We start from the raw sequence: 21,468 nt of genomic DNA, 5'->3' as shown, positions 1-21,468 counted from the left end.
TTTTTTTTTTTTTTTTTTAGTAAACATACATGTTATAAGATGTGTTTATAAGAATAAATTCAGTAAATATTATGAGGAACTTGAAGTAGTTCTGCACAGCAGACTGTTGGGTATATTATTTAATTTATGTTACTTCAAGTATCTCATTTAACTGTGTTATGCCAGGTAGATTTGTCCTTGGATTTTAGATACTGAGACAAGAAAACTATCACAGGAGATTTCTTTGCTATTCCGTGTGAAGAATACCACAGGTATCACTGTAGATCTATGATGCGTGTCTGGAACTATCACTGCTTCTACAAACAGTTAAGAATAATCTTAGAAGGGCCAAATGAATCCTGCCTTAAGCAAATATGGAAGTCTTCTTGTCAGAACTTGGAGGAAATGGGTGAAGAGCTTCCATTTATTGACTTGTGATAGTGAGTTGAAAATGCATTTTTCTGGGGGAGAAGACTGTACTAACAGTCCTTGCTACAGCATTGTTTTTAATCTGACCTGGTTTCTGTTCTGCAATAGCAGGAGATATATTCAGGACTTCTGTTGTATGGCAATAAGATAAATCTACGGTAGGAATTTACCATTCTGTGTGTTCATTTAGCTTCTGGAAAATAAAGAAAAAGGAATTAGTATCCTTTTAAATCTTACAGCACAAACACCTTAGCATTTAATCTTAGTAATGTTCTGGACTATTTTTGTATTACTTTTGACTTGGTTTCTTGATATTAGCAAGTTGATTCAGAACAGTTTTGTGACTGTTTTTAGGGCAGACATGTAAGGTGAGTTCTGAATGTTCGGTAGTAAAACATTTCATCACGTTTTCCTGCAAATGTCATAGTTACTTTTAATTTTTGCAGTGAAATATTTTCATGCCCAGAGTCTTTGAATTGGTTTCATACAATTTTTGTTTACTGCATCACTAACAAAGATCAAAACTACTCCCATGATGTGCTGCTTTGAAGAAGCTGGTGAACATTGTTTCATTAAAAAACAAAACAAAAAACCACAAAACCTTTTGGCAGTAATGTTAAGAATGTGCTTATGCTGGAGATGATAGAAAGCCAAGTAAATTCCTCTTTCCCATGTGGTATGAGAGATGTGGAATCTTAAGGCTTGTCAAATTTATTCTTTTGTCATTGGTTCAAAATAAAAAGAAAACAGAAATATGTCATAGAATACTAACTTCTGTCCTTGTTTTCTGTCGTTTAGGTGGATAGTTTATCGGCAGACTATGGATAGTCCGGAATGTTTCAGTGCAGCCCATTTCCAGCGTTACCTCTCCAGTGTCCTGGAGGCTCAGCAAAACCACAGCGTCCGTCTGTCCACTTATGCTAAAAAGAACAAGCGTCTCTTAGTGGTCTTGCAAGGGTAAATGTTTGAAACAGTTTGAACTGTTGCATAGAATAAGAGATTTTCTGTTCGCTTCCTATTTCCAAGGCATTTTTAAACTTTCCCATCACTTTGGGATGGGTAATCAGTCATATTTCTGTGCTCAAGTGTTAATTCTGGTTTATGTATGTACCAGACTCAGCTTTTCTTCAACCTGTTACTTTTATTGCTTGTTACTCCATTGAAACAATGGTGTCCAAAGCCTTCCTTAATCAAAAGGAAGGATGGACTGCATTTGGCTCATCTTCCCTATTTAAGACATTGACTGTGATTTTTGGCTTCTCAAACAAAGTTTTCTTGCCCTTTCCAGCTGCGTCTTAGACTGTTGTTAAGTGACACTTTATTTATTGGTGCAGCTGTTTGGTTTTGTGTTGGGATTAGTTTGGTTCCCCCCGCCACCTCCCTTGGAGGCCCTCAATAGAGGGGCACTCATCCTTCAAAGGCTGATGGGACTTCTTCATGCACATATTCTCCTATTTCCTTCAGGCTTGCATTTCCAGTGGCAAAATAAGAGTACTGGTTGTCTGTCTTGAAAATCATAGATCTAGATGGGGGCAATAGAGAAGAGACAGCTTGAGATTGTGCTGTAAGTTGCACTCCAGAGCTGCAGCTGAATGTTACTGAATATTACCTGCTATAGCGTTAGCTTAATATTTAGAGGGAGTGCTGTGTGTTGTAGTCCCTGTTAGTACACAAGTGAATTGGTGCTACTTTTTCCCAACAGACCTGTATTTTGCTGATACCAAAACAAAAAAAACCATGGGATAAATGCACAACTTTTTACAGAATGCAGAAAAGCATGTTAGCAGAGTTCTCGCCATGCCTTTCACGTATAATTTTCTCTGCAAGTTTGGTAAAATTTTGAAATTGTTTTGATGAAAAGTGGGGGTGGAACACCTCCCTATTTCTTTCAGAGGAAGATCTATTGTCTTAAAGGCATTAGGTGACTGAGCGCATTTTGGCAAATTTTAATTTCAGGTGCTTCAGAATAGAAATTAATTTTAGGAAGTGTAATATGGTGTGACATAAAGACTGTAATTATCTCTCTCAAGTGCTTACAGTACCTTTAAACTTCTAAAAGATCAATGAGTGCTAGAGAATCTTTAACAAATGAATTCATACTTTCCAGTATTAAATGATCCATTCAGTTTGCAATACTTTTTCCTCCAAATAGAAACTTAAAATCCTAAGCTACCGTGACTCTGAATTTTTTAAACAGAGAATGAGTGTGCTACAGTAAGCATAAGAATCAATCTTTGCTTTTTTCCAAGTGTTTAGCGTCTTTGTGTGCCTAGACGCTTGCTTTGTCTTTGCATTTTTGGTAGTCCTTGCTTTGCTTCTTTGGCGCTATTAACTGCACTTCAAGACATGGTTTAGGGGACACGGTGGCGCTGGATTAATCGTTGGACTTGATGATCTTGAAGGTCCTTTCCAACCTTAGTGATTCTGTGAAAAGTGACGCAAACTTTCAAATTTCCAGTTGATAAAAGATACGAAGAGAGGCAGGTGTGCGAGTTGTTATCCAAATAAATCTCTGTGCAATTTTTGCACAGCACTTCTTACATGGTATGTTTTGAGTCTCTGTACTTCAGAAGGAACAGCTTTGTAAGGATTATGACCTCTTAAACTACTAGCAGAAAGCAAGCTGTCAAAAATATGCTATTCACTTGATACAGCAGGAGAAAGTGAAGTAAGACTGATGAACGTGTTTTGGATGAATGCCAGGGGGTTTTGTGGTATAAAAGTGAAGACTCTAAGCCATCCCTGTTTGACGGTTCCATCTCACGTGTAGCACTTGAGCTGGTAGTGTCTCCACGTTTGCCCACTCTTGTTTCTGAGTCATTAACAGGTAACGTAAACGAGTTTGAGGGAAGTACGACCGTAATCTGGCAGGAATGGTGTTGGTTCTCAGGCTACCCAGTGTTCATCTTTTTCACTAAGGGCATATATATGGAGCTTATAACATTGTCCATTATAAGTCCACTTACAACAATGTCAATTATTGTCCATTCTGATAATGCAGAAAAGCATGTTTTTTTCCCATGTTAGAGTGAGATATTTTTTTTTTCCCCCTTAAAGTTAGTAGGAGTGGGATAAAGTCCAGTGATGTACAAAGTAACTGACATCCTGATAGCAGTATTGGCTTCAGGGATGGTTAGTTACAGGTTTTCCATTCTTTTCTGAGTAGTTGAGTGTTGGTATAAACAGTTTTAAAGTAGTTGGAGTTCTCTAAGTAATCCAATAACTGACAGTACAGTTTTCAGAGAAGGTTGTATCTGGCTGAGATACAAACATCTGGAATAAAACCTCAGACTCGCCTAAACTTTGCTATCATACAGAAGTAAAATACAGCAGTGTCTGGAGTACTGATAAATAATGGATGCGTTAATTGTAGAAACACATTTAAATTTGAATGTTTGAGAAGGGAGGGGGTTTGCTTTTTAATATCTTTTTTTACTTGAACTGTACGTAACACGCTTTGCAGTAGGCATAACGTGCTTGTATTTACATTGTGCCTTTTGTGCTTCTGGGAGGCTGGACTGTTCAGTTGTTCAGCGCAAAGTTTAAACTGCTTTTCTCCCAAGTTGTCAATCATTTATTTCTAATGTTGCGTGCCGTCTGCATCACTTGTTTGGATTTGCCAAGTTTTGAACTGCTTTATAACTCCTTCAGTAGGCTTTTTTAGAAATCTAACCTTCTTGCACACAATTGATTTCTTACTTGATGTTGTAATGTGTCGTTCCATTACACTGAAACCATATTTCGTTTTGTTTTCTTACAGATATACTGATGTTATTGATGTTGTACAGGCTCTGCAAACTCATCCTGACCCAGATGTGAAGTCTTCTTTCATCATTGGAGCAGTTAATACTTGTGTAGAGCCGCTGAGTTGCTATATGGAACATAGGTATACTTTAAAATATTTTTGCTATTACTATTTTATATTGTATTGTTTTATATTATTATGCAATACTTCATATTTATATATAATAATACTGTATACTATTAAATATAAACATTATTTACTGCTTATTTTCAAACTAACTACTAGTTTGAAAATAGATATGTGAGTTTGAGATCACTTTTATAATAATTAGAGAGATGTGATGGTAAATGCCATTGAACTGTCTTAAATCTCATAAAACTACTAGGTAATCGTCTGGGATGAACTTTGAAGTGCTGTGTGGTTTGTAAGGATGACACTTGGTTTCCACTAGGTATATAATTATATATAATATTAACGAAACTTTAGCTTATGGAAGAATAAACAAACATTGTAGTTAGCATAATGCTTAAATACATATACTCTGGCTAAGGACTTTGTAAAATCTGGACAGTCAACTGTCCTGTCGTGTGTGCTTTTTAAATCATTCTTTTTCTTACAATCTTTTGTGAGTGTGATTAAAAATTGAGACGTGCATCTTAGTTTGGGTTATTGATTGTGTCACTATTTTTGGATATTACATGAAGACTTTGCAGATTTAAAATATGGAACTTATGGGAAGCAGTCCCAAATTTTGTTGAAGAGAATGACAAAGCACGGAAGCAAAAGCATTGCAAGTATTAAAATCTGATATCCTGGGTTACTGCAGAGGCAGGGTGGGGAGGAAACAGTAGCACAGCCAAGTCGCTGACATTTTAAGATAGTGTGCTATGGCTGCTGTTTCATTGTATGTGTATGTGCTCTGCACTTCAGCAACCATGGAACTAATTTCATAGACATGTCTGTAAAATTATGATACTTAAATTTTGCAATTATACCTTGCAGCTGGTTTCATAAAAGTAAGTTAAAAGGGTTACAATTTTTAGATTTCTTAGCGTTGCTACTATTTGTGAAAAAACTCTGTGCATCACAGCTTAGAGGTGAACTGCCCAATCATTTTATAAAAACGCATTCCTTAAACTTCCTAGCTCTTTTTAAAACACTAACCAATACGCTTCTTGTGTTTTGCACTAGTCAATAAATAGACATTACCTTACTGCATCTTTTTGTCTCTGTGACAAAGGTTGTAAATAAATAATAAAGACTACATAAAATATTGTTGAATTGATGCTGGAGTGCCTTTTCAGCTTGTCTTTCCTATAATGGAAAATATTACGGAAAGAACAAGTTCCGTTCCTAGTTTTGGGGTTTTTGTTTTGTTCTGTTTTTTAACTTACTAACGTGTTACTGGTCATGGTACCGAGTAGTATTTATAGCAGCAGTAGCCTGCAGTCCTTTGACTAACATTGTTTGTCTCCTGAAGTGCAGAAGCAATTGAAGGAAGAGGCTTAGCCTATGCTGTAGACTATTTGTGTCTCGCTTTGAAGTTTCTTCTGATAAGAACTTACGAAGTAGCCTCTTCTGATAAGAACTTACCAAGTAGCCATGTACTGTCAAAGACCAGTCTTTCAGTTGGGAAGCTTTGGTGATCTCCCTGTGAGAATCGAGAAGAGTGATTTTAATGTCTGAGTTGAAACTTTTGCAGTCAAGAAAATCAAAACCACTTCTTGTCTCAGAAAGTTCATTACTGCAGAGATCTAGATCTCTCACGAGCCTAGGGTGAAGCTCTTCTCTCTGTTGAATAACAAGCCAGGGCAGGGGGGAGGTAGTTGAAGGGGAACAGATAAAGTACTATCTCTGGAGCTTTTCTGTGCATGATAAAGCTCATAAAAATAATTGTTGCTTGTCTGACACAATGCCAGGAATCAGTACGATATGTACAGAAATCATTACGTACATACAGCCCTTCCATGAAGGGTTCCCACCAGGTTTGGAAGGTGCAATTCTTTAGGGCATGCTTAAAATTCCTATTGTTTAAATAGGAATTAAAGTAGTATTGGAGCTGTTATGGTTTCCTTGAACACAGAATAGATTACATAGTGAGAATTAGCTCTTAAATCAATTAAAGAATTAAAACCATCTACAAAACTAATTTTTGGGGGAGAACTGAAAGACACAACCTGTAGGGATGTTCCAGTTACATGGATTGAGGAAAGGAAACATGAAAATGGGTTGGATAGTAAGACTCTAGCTGTTGAATGTAAATGGTTTTCTTAAATTATAATATCTGTTCTTGATATACAAACTTCTGGGATTTTTTTTTAGGCTTCTTTTTCCCAAGTTCTTGGACCAGTGTTCACAAGGTATGTGTCACTTTTCTTGACTTTGAGCTATATAGAACAAGTAGCTGAGACATATGGCCAAATAAATACACTGTAAATGTATCCAGTCAAAGGATCATGAAAAACTCTTGGAGGTAAGAACCATCTGTGCAGAACAGACAATCTGCCTACGTTATTAAGCACTGTAGGCACCTGGAGGAGACTTAAGACTCTGGAGCATGATGCATTCTGGTTGTCCTCAGCTGGAGGATGGGTTTCCTAAGACCATGAATTAAACTGCTTATCTTAAACTGTTGTAACAACAAAATGGATTGGATCCTTGCAGGGTTCCTTCGACACTGCAGCAGACAAAAAAAAATCTCACTTGGAGAAGAACTGTTTCTTACCCATATATTTAGTTTTATACCCTGACTCTGAAATTAATCATTGACTGCATCATCTTCCTTGTCAGACTTGGAACTTAGAGCAGCTGTTGGCCTAAGTGGGATAACATCTTTCCTGACCTATCATCAAATAGGTTCTTCAGGTTTCAAGAGCAGAAGCAAGTTTGACTCTAGCACCTTTACAGTTGTTTTTAACAGTTATGTAGCCGATTCACAACATTAAGACCAGCACATGTGGTGTGTTATATATATATATAAGAACAGATCTCTATCCAGTCAGATAATCTATATTTTAGGCAGACTATAAGCTCAGACTGAAATTGGATAGACCAGTGGCAGTTGAGATTTTTTTTTAAGTCGCTGTCAGACCACAGTTACTGCAGCATGACTTTCTGAACTCATGTCTTCAAGTGAAGTGCAGAACTGTAATTTTTGTGTTTGCATTTAAATGCAGTTGTCAGAGTAGGATGCTGCACTTTTCTTGTGGCTGTTTAGACTCTTGTACTGCTCTGTTTTGCTGCCAGAATTATGCCACCTCCTATTCATGTGTGAAGGGAGTGCAAAAGAATGAAGTCGTCAGCAAGCTGGAAAATAATGTAGGTGCTGTAATATAAATCAGTATTTTATTCTTATTTGGAGAAAAATATTGGTGGTAAAAATTGGGGAACTGCCCAAATATATAACTACCATGGGTATAGCCATGGGTGAAATTGAAGAGAGCAGGAGAATATTAAGAAATAATAATATAAGAAAGTATCAGTAACTACTGAGTGCAAGCATGCCTTTTTGTTTTATGACAGAATTAAAAAAAAAAATACTCAGACGTATCTTCTTTTTTTTTTTTAAGTGCAGTTGTACAGACCTGATGGGGTGAGAATTTGTCATTGTTCAAGGAGGAACTAGAAAATGCTTAGAATCAGTATAGCTAATTTTCCTATGGTCCAAACACTGAAAAAAAGGAAAAACACCAGAGGTTAGAAGAATGTTCTTCTGGCAGTGAATTACTTCCGCATGTTGCAAGGTTTTGTCATCTAGTTTTCCGATGGAAAAATGTGACATTAGATAGCCTGGAGGTCTATTCATCTAAAACAAATTGTTTCCCATTAATAAGGGCATTTTTTGTGTAAAAAGTTTTAGGAGGAAAAGTATTCTTTGAACTGAGATGTGGTACACTTACAATTCTGCACTTGTCTGGAAAGTTTATCACATGTATAGTAGAGAATTTACTTCTGTATAATTGAGAATTTGCTTCTGGTGCAACAACAGCAATACTTTGAGACCTTTTTTTTTTCTTGCAATGCAGGTATAAGACAAGTATGGGTATAGGCAAGTAGGAATTATTAGGCTTTTGAGTGATTACCTTGTCCACATAACTTGCAAATTTTGGGAGTGAGTAGGGTTAGCCTTTTGCTGCTGCTTTCCAGGTCCCTTCTATTGTGTGGCTTTCTGGAAGGGTACCTATGCATACGATCAACATGACATCATTTGACAATATGATATGACACTTTCTGCCTGGAAGGCTATAAGACTAACAGAAACAGATGAAGATCAGGGAGAACTGATAGACTTGAGCAGAGTGACCAATGTTGGCAGTTTTGTTTTGTCTCTCCCTTGCATGCTTGTTTAAACTTTAAAAAAACAAAAACAAAAAAAGCTTACCACCATCTGTGTGCTGTAATTTCCTTTTGTCTCACTCCTTCCAAATATGCCCTATTTTTTTTTTATTTCTTGCTGTAAGATGACACTTTAGAGTCTAAGGGCACACTGGCATATCTTGTGTTACATATGAAGTTGCTGTACAGATTAAGACATCACCATTGTTAAATATGCCCATTGTACATTTGGGAGCAAAGAGGATCCATTATTTTTGTAAAGCATACGTATTTTTAATCTATCCCTCCTGTTTCTTTACTGCTTCTATGAAGCATGCTATTCCCCAGCCTGCAAAGATTTTTCACTTTAGATGAATGTATAAATAAGGAATTAAATAAAACTGGGTGGTCTTCAAAATGCAGTAGAAACAGAGATGGCAGTGACAATTTAAATAGAAAAGGTCAAAATTATTTGTTACTAAAGCTATGTAGGCATCTTCCAGTTCTCAAAAAGCTATTTTTCTCCTGGATTACACTACCTGTCGGGCAGTTCAGTATCATGGACTGTTGTCTGTTAACCCAGGGCCAATTTTTGTGGGGTACTGGCACCTACAAGATACATGCATAGGTGTGTGCAGAGCCAACGCTCGCGGGTTCCCCAGGCTCTGAGCAGTCTTCTCTTACTTCCAAGGTTGCGTGGGAGTTTACAAGCAGGAATGACAGCTAGTGCCTGAAAGCTGTTCCCCTTAGACAAGCAACTGAAGTGGAGATTGATGGAGAAAGAGTATGGGTGAGGAGCATGAGACAAGGTGCATAGGTTTCTGAGTTGCTAGGTATTTTATTTCTTGCATCTTTTTCTTCACTTTAAGCTTTGCCAGCTTAGTCCTTGACAATTACCTGTTCTCTCCAAGTCATAGTGCTTCTAACTGTAGTGTATGCTTCACAGCATTTGTTACACAGCCTTTTTGTTGTTCTGTGCCAACTTCACAGAAAGTATAACTATGTTTTTAATTAAACTTGACTTTTAAATCAGTATCAAGTTTGGGGATATGAAGGAAAAAACCCAAACCACTGCGCATAGCACACCCACAATGTGGTGGCTGTTGATTAGCTTATTCATTCTTCTCATCTTAATTGCGTGATCTACATACTGATTTCAAGCATGCATGTGATTTAAATTTCGAAGCGTGCTTGCTGTTCTCCCCCCATCTCTCTAAAGTACAACTGTGTATAGGAGAAAACTTAGACATTTCTGAAATTGGAATGGAAACTTCTGTGGCAGATTAAAAAAAGAGAGATACTAATGATGAAAATTTGCTTGGGATTTTATTAAAATCCTAGCTTGAAAGGGTCAGTGATGCAAGTAACAGTGACTGGGAGCATATGGTATAATGTAAGTAGCCCAGAAACAGTTGGTATAGAAATGTCTGTGTAAAGAATCCTCTGGAAGGATTAGTGTACTTTAAAGACTTCTGTAAAGATCAGGAATAACTGTAGGCAGCGGATTGTAGAATCATAGAATAGTTTGGGTTGGAAGGGACCTCTGAAGGCCATCTAGTCCAACCTCCCCACAATGAGCAGGGACATCTTCAACTGCATCAGGTTGCTCCAAGCCCCGTCCAACCTGACCTGGGATGTTTCCGGGGATGGGGCATCTACCACCTCTCTGGGCAACCTGGGCCAGGGTTTCAACCACCCTCACTGGGAAAAATGTTTTCCTTATACCTAGTCTGAATCTCCCATCTTTCAGTTTAAAACCATCACCCTTTGTCATATCACAACAGGCCCTGCTAAAAAGCCTGTCCCCATCTCTCTCCCCAGCCCCCCTCAGCCCTGGCAGCTGCAGGAAGGTCTCCCCGGAGCCTTCTCTGCTCCAGGCTGAGCCCCCCCAGCTCTCCCAGCCCGTCCTCCCAGCAGAGCTGTTCCAGCCCTCGGAGCGTTGCTGGGGCCTCCTCTGGCCCCGCTCCAGCAGGTCCGTGTCTCTCCTGTGCCGAGGGCTCCAGAGCTGGACACAGCCCTGCAGGGGGGTCTCCCCAGAGCGGAGTAGATGGTGTGAGCTTCATTACGTATTCCGCTTTAAATAGCGATGAATTGGGGGCAGGGGAGATGCATCCTGGTTCGATCATTCATGGATAGTCAAGAGTTTATTGTTTTGTCTTCCTTGTAGTCACAGGAAAGTCTCTGAAATGAGCTGCACATCTTGAGCAAAGAAATAGCATTCCTTACTCCTTCTGGACAACATTTTCATCCCAGGGAGTCAGTCTCTTTGAGGAACTGGGCTGAAATTCATTCTGATGTAATGCTTTCTTGATATAATTGTAAAGCGTGGATCCTATAACACTGAAATTAGTTGGATGATAAGTGTGATATGTCATCTTGCATTTTTTTCTTAATGAGATCCCTTCCAGTGCCCAAGGCTTGACGGCTGTGATCGCTGGTATGTTATTTCTGATTGCCTGTAGAGGCATCTGCAGTAGCAGCAGTTGGTTCTCATTTAATGTGAAACTTGTCTTACACCTGGCAAGACAGCAGGTATAACATGAAGACTGTGTTGTCACTTTCAAATCTTGGCGAGTTTTTGCTGAGGAAGAGTAATCGTTGCTTCAGTGAAATTGGTCGCACTAGGTGCAAAGTGAAGGGGTACTGTTAAGTTTGAGAAAGGAATTGATTTTCTGGTGACACAGCTGAGTGTTTTTGGGAATTGGGGCTCAGGACAAATAGTTATCCTATTGTTTTTCTTGGTTATCTTTTTTGATGCCTTGTGGGTTCATGCTTGCTCTCTGAATAGCATTTTGGGGGTCTATCTTTAAAAACAGGAGGGAAAAAACCAAAACCAAGCCCTTCTTTTGTTTTTGGAAGTCGCAACTGTCACAGTCCAAAGTACTGATTTTTAGCTGTTTAGGCTATCTTTCTACACATTGAATCTGCCAAGAGGCTTTAAACATCATTGCTTTTTGTTGAACTAGTCCTTCTCAAACTGATTCTCGTATGAATTTATTCTTTTAAGTAATTGATTCTTTTGATTCATGGAATCTAAACTGCTTCTGTTACACGGACTAATTGAAAGAAAAATGTCTTGACCTGGTATAGCTGTGTTTTGGCAAGCAGGTCTTCCTCCTTAGTCACGTCGTCTTCAGTGACTGGCACTGTATCGGTAGGCTCATGTTTTTAATTTTTTTTTTTGTAAGATTGTTTTCACTGAATCATAAGAACCCACAGATCACAACATCCTGCCTCTTTCCCCGTGAGTCATTCTAGTGACGGAAAAGGGTTGTGTCTCTCTCAGGAGGTATCATTCCCGAGTGTCTATGGGTTGTGACAGAATCGGCTTCTGAGCTGGCTGCCCTCTAGATGCAGTTGCAAAATAAATAGTTAATGATAATTCTGCATTTGGTTATTCCACAGTGTTCATGTGTGAATTTAGATGGGCTTCTGGGTTTTTGCTGAGCTTGCAAGAGATAAAATGTTCCTTGCTTGTGTGGTGGGGTTTTTTTGGTTGTTATTTTTTTTGTCCTTAGTAACTTCAGTGTAGTGAGATGGAAGGAAAATAAGAGAATGTCTGTTATATCACTTAGGTATGCAACAGTGACTAATAAACAACTGACTTCTGTAAACTACCCTCTGATTTCCTTACACAGGACTAGTGAGTAATGTGGTTTTCACAAGTCATGCTAAAGAGCAGAAGCATCCACTCCTTGTGCAACTGCAGAGCCTTATCCGAGCGGCAAATCCTGCTGTTTCGTTCATCTTGGCAGAAAATGGAGTTGTAACTAGGTAATGTTAATCGGTGTCCAGTGTTTGTCACTTCTGGCAGATGGGACACATGCATGTAGAAACTTATAGTCTCTTGTTTTACTCTAGTAACTTATACGAAGGAGATGCAGATTTTTCTTAATTGCTTCTCATGCAAAAGGTATCTTCCCTTTACATTTATGGTCATATAAATACAGCGATTAGGATATGTATGTTTTTGCTTGCAGAGTATGGCTTATGTTACTGTTCCTGTCATACTGAGGGAAAAAGACTCTTAATTTTACTGTGACTAACACATTCCTTTTTATGTAAGTAGCATACAGATAGTGGCCGTTTCATTGAATTCATAAAATTAAAAATCTTCTTTTTTATCTCTTTATAGGAATGAGGATATTGAATTAATTCTCTCGGAAGGCAGTTTTTCAAATCCTCAGATGTTGAGAGCTCGATATTTAATGTATCCTGGCTGGCAAGTATCTAGACTGAGAAGTATTAAAACTATTTTTCTAATTAACTTGAAGATTAAAAAGTCTTGCTAACTTAATTTATATTTTTTTCAAGACTACTCATTTGGAACAGGCAATAGCTTTGTAAATCATTTTTAAAAGAGTGCTGATGAGTATTCTTAGTAGATACACAATTGCTGTCCTTTTATGGGGAAAAGGATGCTTTCTGGACACCATTTAAATCGATGGCCAAGATTACTGTTGCTTTTCAGAAGAATAGAAAAGAACCCGCTGGGAATAAGCTGGGAAGGATCGGGATGGGTGAGGTCAATAATGACTAGAGTAATTTCATTCTGACAGCTCTTCAGCCTTACTGGAATGAACTTGCTATGTCAGTCTAGCTATTAGCAGAACAATTATTCATAAACCCCAGCAACCTTACTGACAGTCTTGGCAGAGGCTAAGGGCACAATAATACATGTACCAAGCTTTCCATTTAATACCGAGTCATTTTATTTTTTTTCATGGTTGAGTGTTCTTTACACATCTTGTTGCAGTTATCTGTGCTGCACCTACTTGGCAGAAAACGTAAACCTGTCAGCCGTTACAATTTCGGGCTGACTATTTTCTAGTTAGGTTATAGTGCTGGAAGCACAATTTATTTACCATACCTTGCCAGTCCTGTATGTATGTATATCTTTCCAGTCATAATTCTTGCTCTAAATTGGATGCAAGTAAGGCTCCTAAAGTAAACTGTTGCAAAGCTTGTGATGTCAGAGCGGCTTGTGGATTGTATGGAGCCAAAGGGAGAGAGAAGAAGCAGGGAAAAAGTATTTAAAACTTTTGTACAGCTGCTAATTTAATGAAACTATGCAAGAATAATATGTAGATAACACGTAAGAAAAAAAAAATTGCCGCAGGAAGAGCATGAAAAGGAGTCCTGAGAGCTTTGAACAACCTTATACTGTTAATATCATGTTTTCATGGATGTCTTAGAGAAGAAAACTTAGTATTTTTCTTCCTGTGAGCAAGGCTTCCCTGTGATGAAATAATATTCCTGTTAAGAAGTTTGTTAGATGAAAAGCACAAGCGTGTGTGTTTTCTGTATGTTGAAGGGGTGTGCTTGTTTTTGTCTTAAGGTATGAAGGCAAATATGGAGCTGGGTCTGTCTTCCCTCCAATGGTTCAGATCTGTGTATGGTTTAATCGTCCTCTAGAAAAAACACGATTTGTGACCAAATGTAAAGGTACAAATTAACTTTGACTGACTTGATTTAAATCCAAGTTTGAAATACTGAGCAATAGAGGGGAAGGAAGGCACTGACGTAGCACAGTTATTTGATTACTGCTGAAGTAAACGTTTAATTGAAAATTCAGCTTTCCTTCCTTAAAGTACAGTAAATTGTTGTCTTTAGTGTCTGTTCTGGAAAATTGACCTATGATTTTGTTCAGATGAAAATTAATTTAATTTTTTGTTTCTAGAGATTGACACACTTATCTTCATATGTTTGCTTTTTATTTAATGTTTAATTTTATTGAGTAGTGTAAAAATACAGTTTATAAGTGACCATTAGCTTCTACTTTTCATGCCAAATGGTCCTTTGTAGTTATTAGAAAATAGGCTCAACTCTGTGTTAGGCTTTAGAGTAGATATATAATCATGCCTTTCCTTCTTTCCTTAGCAAAACAGTGTTAAGGAGCACCATTTTACTTTCCACACACACTGTAAGCGTTCATTATGCCAAACACATGTTATTTCCCACCTATCCCATAGCAAAGAAATGAAAACATCTAGAAGTGTTATGTAGTGGGGCTCCGGGGGACACTGCAGCTTTTTCCCCTGAAGCACTAGGATGTGGATTAGAGGGACCTGTAGCATAGGTCTGACCAGAAGCTACACCAAGGAGAAGAAAAATAAGTGAGATAATCTATTTGTCTTCTATTTCAAACAGCGATTAAGTCATTGCTCAAGCCAAGTCCTTTTTCCGGAAACATTTATCACATCATGGGCAAAGTTAAATTTTCAGGTAAGGGCAAATTACTGCTTATGCTTTGTCTTGTGTTTGCACTGCGTGTATGTTTATTTGAAAACTTTTTTACGTACTGTATTCTGTCTGCACCAATGTGTTGATGTTAAATTAGATTAATGATTATCAGGACTTTTATTATTATTTTTTTTTCTTCTGTCTTCTCCTTGTCAGATTCTGATAAAGTGATTGAAGTTTGTCACAACACATCGTCTAATTCACTAAGTCTTGTGCCTGTTCAGGAGGGGCCAACTCCTCCTGATTCAAGAAGCGATAACCGAGATTGCAGCAGTCAACAGGAGTGCTTCCTTGTGTTCATTGGCTGCTCCCTTAAGGAAGAGGATATAAAAGACTGGCTCAGAGAGACTGCAAAACAGGTTTGTGGGCATGTTTACTTCTGTTCAGTGTGATCTATTTGGCATTTCTTAACAACAAAAGGAGGAATCCGAGTGTCTCGATTAACCTTTTTTTTTTTTTTGTTAAAAAATCTCCTTTCTCTTCTACCAAGGTATTAGTATTCCAGGATATAAATGTATTTCAGACAGAGGACTAACAGTTTGCAAATGCGTTTTGTAATTTGTGTATTGTTTTAATATCTGCTACAGCTTATTCATGGATTGATCTGCTCTTGAACGCTTGAGCAAATGGATTATGTCCAGAATAAACACAAGATGATTTAGCTGAGACACGATTGCCAAAAGCTAAAGCGTAGTATGAAATAAATCTTCTTGAAGTATCTGAATACTGCAAAGCTGAAAACTTGTTTTGATTCACTAAATAAAACCTCCTTGGAAGTAATCCACTGAAATGGAGGGTGTAGCTTTTTTCATTTCTGTCTTGCTGAATTTGTCAAGTGTGCAGCTATGTAAGACTTCACGTATTTCTGCATGGCTAATGTACCTATGCAATAGAAGTTGGAGCAGGGAACAGGGACTATGCACATTGTAAGAAGCCTAGAAGGTGCATTTTGCAGTTGTGGTGTCTTGCTAACTTCACACAGTGACTGGCACGACCTGACCAGGAGTGCAGGACAAGATGGTTCGCTGCTACGTAACCAATTAATACCAGCAGGTATTACTTTTGCCAGGCTGCACATCAAGGTCTTAGGAAGCAAGTCTTGAGGCTTGATTCAGAAATATACTTGGACAGAAACTGTTCAACCACACAAATTGTAAATTATAGCACTCTAGTTGGAACCTGAGCACCTGAGCCTATAGTTCTGACTGTGCCCTTTCATGATGCCCATTTTGGAACATTTGTTAATTAAAAATACTCATGATTACTTCTTTGTGGCTTAGGATTTGCATAGTATCTCTAAAAAGTTATGTGGGAAGGGAAAAAAATTTCCTGCAGACCATTGTTGGAGCAGTTCCTAAGGATCTTCAGGTTCTCACCCCTGTTTAAGCAGGTTGTATTACTTCAGGGGAGTATACATTTTCTGTGATGGTATCTCATGCTCCTTATAGATCACATGAGTAGTATATGTAGGCAAATGCTTTTGATATATAAGAAAGCACACTATGGAATACTTTGGAATTTTATGAAAACTTGGAACTGGAATGCTATCTCGTGTGTGACGTGCTTCCTCTTTGAGCAGTTCAAGACTACAAATAGTCTTTGTACAGTCTCGCTAGTCATGGCTAATTTAGGGCTTCAGACAGTTTTGAGAGTTACTGCATGCTGCATGAAATAAATTATAAAACTTTTCAGACTAAAAACTAGGTTGTTTTTCTGTTCATGTGACAGTTGGGGTCTTTTTTGCATTAGAACTGTATTAAAATTATATTATTTAAAGTCCTTTTGGATTTGTTATCTCTAAGGATACCTTATGTAAGATCACTTAATTTTTACTTTTGTTTTCAGAACATAGTTGTGAATGCCTTAATATAATTGAATAATTCTGTCTAGAAATTAATTTTTAAAATACATACTTCTAAAAGGAGTACTTCTGTTCTGGGCTTGAGCATAATAGCATGTGATCAGAGATTTCACTGCTTTTACCCATGTTTTCAAGAAAGACCTTTTCTGTGTTTTGGGGGTTTTTTTTCTTAATGTAACTAAACTGTGATATCACATTGTCACTCAGTAGGTATATAACTGGGGTCTAATTCTTCATACAGAAACCTCAGAGGAAAGCCCTGAAAACCAGAGGAATGCTAACCCTTCAGGAAATAAAGAACATTCACGTAAGTAAAATAAATTAATAGCAAATACTGCTGGCTGATTTTCTTAAATATCCTTTTACATGATAGAGCACCTCCCATACTTGCCATAACAAGTGTGCTAAATTATTATTAACACTAAATTATGGCAGCACTTAACTGTCTTTATATACTCGAAATGCAACTGAGGCTGTCCAGGATTTGAGATATAAATCTTGGTGTTATCTCAGGGTGTCAGGTTACCTCTGAAAAGTAGAGGGAGGTGTAAGATGTTGGAGAAGCGAACGCTTTTGGTTACTGTAATGGTCTTTCCTCATCTTTTCTCCCTGCTCTGTCCTGTGCAGGTTGTCACTTGCAAATTAGGATCCCAAATGCCTAATTCTGCCATCATCAACTACCTTTAGGTTGTAAGTGCTATCTCTGGAGTTGGGTTCCTAAGAGTTTGGCATGGCTATGACTGGTGTTGCTGTACCTAACTCCCCTAGTCTATATGGATGCCATTTGTTATACCATCTTTTCAGAGCGCTCCTTTATAGCCAGAAGCCATACCTTCCTCCCTGGCTGCTAAGTTCAGCAGAAGGATTTTTTTTTTTTAATCTATTTTAGTTTGTTAGGACTGTCTCTAAGCAGCTTTCAGTTTTACATGTTTAACGTACGGTATATTCTTTCTTAATGCAGGTGAAACGCCACTTGGATCCACTTCCAGCTGGTTATTTTTACAACGGGACTCAATTTGTGAATTTTTTTGGTGACAAAATGGATTACCATCCATGTATCCTTTAAAATGTGGTGATTTTTTTTTTTAGGAAGGTTTTACATAGGCAACAGGCTATGCAAATCTGAAACGTAGACTGTCAAAGCAGATGATATGGTGAAGAACCAGTTTGGTTTGCAGGTAGTTTTATGAAGTGAAAAGTTTTGTTCCTTAAATCTGTGCATGGCTGCTTGCCATTTAAAGCTTACTATTAAAACACTTTTTCAGAGATATGATCTAAGAAGCAGAACAGAACCAACAAAACAATCCCAAAACTGTACATGAGCTCACGCAGAGGATAATTTATGAACCACAGCTTGTCAAAGAAATATTTTTCAAACCAAATAGCGCTTAATATTGCTTAATGCCTGGTCACGACTGATAAAACTTCAAAATGAATATAATTTTGTGTGCATGCATGTGCGTGCACACACTGGAGTAAAAACAATCAGGGTTGGTTTAGGTTTTACTACAGTATCCTTCTATTCTGCCCCATATCTTTGCAGTGAAGCTGATGTTAAATGATTGCTCTCATCTTGTAACTTGGCATTAGAAAAACCTTTTTGGATGCAGTGTAGTAATATGAACAAGGTGTTCAGAATTAGGCGTGGAAGTGCATTTTTTTGTAGTGCCTTTTTAAACTCATGTAAACAAGTAAAACCTTATTTTAAAACTACTTCAGCTTAGCAAGCAGTGTGACTTACCAAATCGTGACGTAAACTTTCATAAATGTGCTGTCCTTTCTGTCTTTGCTGTCAGTTGGAGAACATGAACTACAGCTGAAGTAGGGTCCTCTGGCTTTCTTTCCAGAAATTATTTTTATTTTTTAATTTAAACCTGATCATATTTTTGTCTTTGGCAAGAAATGCCAGAGTAATACTAATGTTCCAGTGTATTCCTGTTCTTCTTTCTTGTTTCCATAACTTTCTATTGCTTTTGTCTTTGTTTTATTACAGAAATTTCAAATTTGGTTTTATATTCCCAGTTTACTTTTCACTTCAACTTTGACAAACTTTACAAAAATCCAAGTGGGTTCTGTGATTCTGTTTTGGAATAAGAACAGTTATTTTCTGTGCCCTATGGGACAACTTCAAAACTTTAAACAAGCAGACTTCTGTCTGCAGGGTAAGCTCCTAGTTACGGTATACTGGCAGAAAATAGCCTAACAGCAAACTTGGGCTTCAGTATTGACTAGACCTTCACTCCACCACCATCTTGGTGTTTGGCAATAAACAGGCACTGGTTAACCACTTCTGGATGATTTGCATTTGGGGCAGAGTTTTTTAGACTTCCACTTAACCAGACTAGCTGTAAACATCTGCAAACCTGCTGTAGTTTTGCTGTTCTTATATTCTTCCTCGTGACTGGGAAATGTCTATTGTGCAACTCTTTTATTCCCCAGTAATACATTTGTGGTTGGGTCTGACTGCGGGACTCCCGGAAGGTAATATATTGAATTTCTGCTTTCGTTAAGTGTCCCTGAACTGGCACGTTCTTCAAACCTGTATGTTCTTTTCTAACGAATGCTATTTGCACAAGTGTTTTTCCTTAGTTTTTCAAAATCAGTAATGGACCAATTCATGAACGATTACTTGGAAGAAGCCAACAGGGAAATAGAGAAGTACAACAGAGAACTAGAAGAACAAGAGTATCATGATCTCTTTGAGCAGAAGACATAAGCACGTGTGTTCTGTGCATTTCTGAACCGCCTGCTGTCAGTAACCAAAAATGCTGTTGTCCTTGCTGGTTAACTAGAAAATTAAGCGAAATGTCAGTTTTCAGCACTCCTTTTAAAGCTAAGAGATCATTCCTGTAAGGTTGGCATTTTAATATGGTAACTGCTTAGCTGTGTGTACTGTCAGGTTTGCTTCCACTTCACCTTAATTCCAGACTGTACAAAGCATCACCTGGAATCTCTGGCTAGTAGTGGAAACTTATTTAAAAGACGATGAAAAGAAGCAAAACTGTATTTCCTAGTAGGTCAGAATGTAATCGTGGAATTGGTCCATTGTGCAGATAATCAAACCACTTTAATCTCTGGATGTCCCTTGAAACTTGTTGCACAGAAGCATCGATGAGCAGTGATATACATCAGTATGTGGGATTGGGGGATGTTCCCAAAGCGAGAAATGGGGGAACGTCGGAAGAGTATCTGATCCTACTGCTGTTAGGGTGTTCCCAAAGCGAGAAATGGGGGAACACTTGAAAAACTCGGAAGGGTACCTAATCCCACAGCTGTTAGGGTGTTCCCAAAGTGAGAAATGGGGGAACACTTGAAAAACTCGGAAGGGTACCTAATCCCACAGCTGTTACAGTGTTCCCAAAGCGAGAAATGGGGGAACACTTGAAAAACTCGGAAGGGTACCTAATCCCACAGCTGTTACAGTGTTCCCAAAGCAAGAAATGGGGGAACACTTGAAATAATGCTACTGCTGTTAAGGTGTTCTCAAAGCGAGAAATGGGGGAACACTTAGGCATCTGCTTTTTTTCTGAGGGGACAGCATGGCTCATAACCTCTGCTCAGTTAGAATCTGCAGTCGAAATTTTGACTTCTCTAAAGAAAAGGTGTTTATACATTTCAGGGTGAAACAAGATAAGTGGAGATATCTTGCGTTCTTCCCAGTGTTACTGGTGTTCTAGAAAATACGTGACATGAATGGTGGCAACTTGCTGTTGCTTAAAAGATTATCTCTGAAGCATTTCTTATTTCAGTACTAAAAACTAAGCAAAGCAAGAGAGGAGGAAGATTCTTTAGCTGAAGAATTCCTTTTCATGAAAACTGCTTATTTCCAAAGGTAAAAAATATCGGAAGGATATACTTGAAATATGAAAGAACTTGTTTGTGAAGCTTTCAGAAGTATTTGCACACTGTAACATTTCACTAAACTGATACACCAGGTTTTAAGTACTTGCAACAAAATTTTTGGAGTTACTAAATGATACTGTAATAGAAATTCTGGCAACTTGTCCCTTAACTTAATGTAATACAATTTAAGTGAGACTTCATAGATCACTGACTGAAGGATTATAAGGTACCCTAGCAGCTACTTAAAGGTAATTATTGAGGCCTCTTTGAATAAGCAGATTATTGTAGCATGCTGTGTGTTCAGAATTGAGTCAAGTGAAAGCAGTCCAGGAGGAATTTTTTTATTTTCATATTCCTTAGCTTTAGGAACAGCTCAGTCTTTTAATACAACTGCAGCTTTTCTTTTTGGTCAGATGTATGTAACGCAGTAAGAAATGGAATGAGTAATTTCTTACAGGACATTTAAAATGCTTATAACGTGTCCACGCAGTCTCTTTCTGTGGCAGGAAAATGAGATTTAACTCCTGCCATCAAACTTAAGGCTACATACAGTTTTCCGCCCTACTTAAGGACTATATTTTTTACCTTTTGGAATCTGAAATTAGCTGAAATTTCAATAAGCCTGTCAAAAACCGAAACACCTTTTAGGTGGACTTTCAGTACACGTTGCTACTAGCTGGCTCGGTGCCTGTGCTGCTGGTGGTTTTACAGTGCAGAGGTGGAATTCCAGGTGCTGCAGATTGGGCGAGAGATGTTGATAAGGTTTCGTTACTAGCTTTCCTAGTAGATTTAAAAAGCTGTCTGAATTTTAAGAATTTTTTTGCACACCACGGGACTTTATAAACTACTTGTATCCTGTTAAAGTACAGTAAAAGCCAGTGATTAGTTTGTGTTTCTAGGCTTTCTGGGGTAACCCGTATTACAGGTATAGAGCATCATGATAAGGCTCGTGAGTTTATCTATGCATGGCTATACTTTAGTCTTAATATCCTGTAGTGCCTGGTAGAGTAAACGTAGCTAGCAGTGGATTTGGGGGGCTAGCGGGTGTTTACAA

The 21,468-nt window shown here is 38.1% G+C and overlaps 1 protein-coding gene across 1 annotated transcript in view; it reads left to right on the top strand.

The window, feature by feature from the left end:
* The window catches only part of LOC104622622 (chromosome unknown open reading frame, human C20orf194), a 30,505-nt gene extending 10,964 nt beyond the window's left edge, over positions 1-19,541 (top strand). The window contains exons 8-18 of the mRNA XM_010289464.1: positions 1,207-1,365; positions 4,169-4,294; positions 6,476-6,513; positions 12,106-12,241; positions 12,603-12,689; positions 13,806-13,912; positions 14,618-14,692; positions 14,867-15,069; positions 16,813-16,878; positions 17,533-17,626; positions 19,175-19,541. Coding sequence (XP_010287766.1) covers positions 1,207-1,365; positions 4,169-4,294; positions 6,476-6,513; positions 12,106-12,241; positions 12,603-12,689; positions 13,806-13,912; positions 14,618-14,692; positions 14,867-15,069; positions 16,813-16,878; positions 17,533-17,626; positions 19,175-19,287 — 1,204 coding nt within the window. The 3' untranslated portion in view covers positions 19,288-19,541. The remainder of the gene's footprint in view (positions 1-1,206; positions 1,366-4,168; positions 4,295-6,475; positions 6,514-12,105; positions 12,242-12,602; positions 12,690-13,805; positions 13,913-14,617; positions 14,693-14,866; positions 15,070-16,812; positions 16,879-17,532; positions 17,627-19,174) is intronic.
* Positions 19,542-21,468: the final 1,927 nt, after the last annotated feature.

Source organism: Phaethon lepturus, unplaced genomic scaffold (genome assembly GCF_000687285.1).
Source record: "Phaethon lepturus isolate BGI_N335 unplaced genomic scaffold, ASM68728v1 scaffold30380, whole genome shotgun sequence".
Lineage (NCBI taxonomy): Eukaryota > Metazoa > Chordata > Aves > Phaethontiformes > Phaethontidae > Phaethon > Phaethon lepturus.
This window is presented reverse-complemented; position numbering and strand designations above follow the sequence as displayed.